Source organism: Meleagris gallopavo, unplaced genomic scaffold, assembly GCF_000146605.3.
Source record: "Meleagris gallopavo isolate NT-WF06-2002-E0010 breed Aviagen turkey brand Nicholas breeding stock unplaced genomic scaffold, Turkey_5.1 ChrUn_random_7180001934587, whole genome shotgun sequence".
NCBI classification, from domain to species: Eukaryota; Metazoa; Chordata; class Aves; order Galliformes; family Phasianidae; genus Meleagris; species Meleagris gallopavo.
The window spans coordinates 1-1,353 of NW_011196593.1; the positions used below are offsets into that span (position 1 = coordinate 1).

At 57.6% G+C, this 1,353-nt stretch overlaps 1 protein-coding gene across 42 annotated transcripts; it reads right to left on the minus strand.

The window, feature by feature from the left end:
• Positions 1-783, minus strand: LOC104916720 (keratin-associated protein 6-2-like). Of its 42 annotated transcripts, XM_031557677.1 has the most exons (5): positions 504-783; positions 423-465; positions 226-360; positions 164-182; positions 7-101 (listed from the first exon to the last, which is right to left on the minus strand). In XM_031557677.1, exons 1-5 carry the CDS (start codon positions 735-737, stop codon positions 41-43), a joined length of 492 nt encoding a protein of 163 aa, XP_031413537.1. In that variant the 5' UTR covers positions 738-783; the 3' UTR covers positions 7-40. The 42 variants fall into 42 exon arrangements, 4 of the variants coding, with proteins under 4 accessions (XP_031413537.1, XP_031413536.1, XP_031413535.1 ...); XR_004162453.1 differs by having other exon boundaries at positions 1-70; positions 133-225; positions 354-384; positions 423-783; XR_004162444.1 differs by having other exon boundaries at positions 1-70; positions 152-225; positions 269-311; positions 373-783.
• Between the last annotated feature and the right edge of the window lie 570 nt (positions 784-1,353).

The window sequence follows — 1,353 nt, forward strand, 5'->3', positions numbered from 1 at the left end:
GACCCATAGATTGACCCATAGATTGACCCATAGATGGACCTCAGACCCATAGATTGACCCATAGATTGACCTCGGACCCATAGATTGACCCATAGATGGACCTATAGATGGATCTCAGCCCCATAGATTGACCCATAGATGGACCTCAGACCCATAGATGGACCTCGGACCCATAGATGGATCTTGGACCCATAGATTGACCCATAGATTGACCCATAGATTGACCTCGGACCCATAGATTGACCCATAGATTGACCCATAGATTGACCCATAGATGGACCTCAGACCCATAGATTGACCCATAGATTGACCTCGGCCCAAAGATTGACCCATAGATTGACCCATAGATGGACCTCGGACCCATAGATTGACCCATAGATGGACCTCAGACCCATAGATGGGCCTCAGTCCCATAGATTGACCCATAGATGGACCTCGGACCCATAGATTGACCCATAGATTGACCTCGGCCCCAGAGATTGACCCATAGATGGACCTCAGACCCATAGATTGACCCATAGATGGATCTCAGCCCCATAGATTGACCCATAGATGGACCTCGGCCCCATAGATTGCCCCATAGCCGGATCCCAGCCCCATAGATCGTCCCATAGATGGACCCCAGCCCCATAGATCGCCCCATAGCCGGACCCCAGCCCCATAGATCGTCCCATAGCCGGACCCCAGCCCCATAGATCGTCCCATAGATGGACCCCCAGCCCCATAGATCGCCCCATAGCCGTACCTCAGAGCCATAGGTGACCCATAGAGGGCCCCATAGATGGCTGCATCGAGTGACCCGCAGCCCCATAGCTGCCCCATAGCTGCCCTATAGCTGCCCCATAGAGGATCCCCACCGGGCGTCATTTTGGGGTAAAAAATCCGTATTTAATAAAAACGGGATTTCGTCTGCCGCGGCGTCACGTGACATCGAAGCCGCGCCGAGCAACGCGGCGGCGCGGAAAGGGTTAAGCTGGGCTGGGGGCGTGGCTTTAGGCGTGACGTCACAACGCAGTGGGCGGGGCTACGGCGCCGCGCTGCGTCCTCGGGCTCTCAGAACCGGAAGCGGAGCCCTCAGGGCCGGAAGTCGACGCCTTAGGAGAGGGATCCGCCCCCGGAAGTCTGATCCGGGGGCCCGGAAGTCGACTACTGAAGCGAAAGATTCGCCCCCAAGAGACCGGAAGTAGGATCCGGGGGCCGGAAGTCGACCCCGAAGAGAGGGATGCGTCCCCGAGAGACCGGAAGTCGGACCCGGGGGGCCGGAAGTCGACCCCGAAGAGAGGGATGCGTCCCCGAGAGACCGGAAGTCGGACCCGGGGGGCCGGAAGTTGACTCCTCAGACCGTTAACAGTC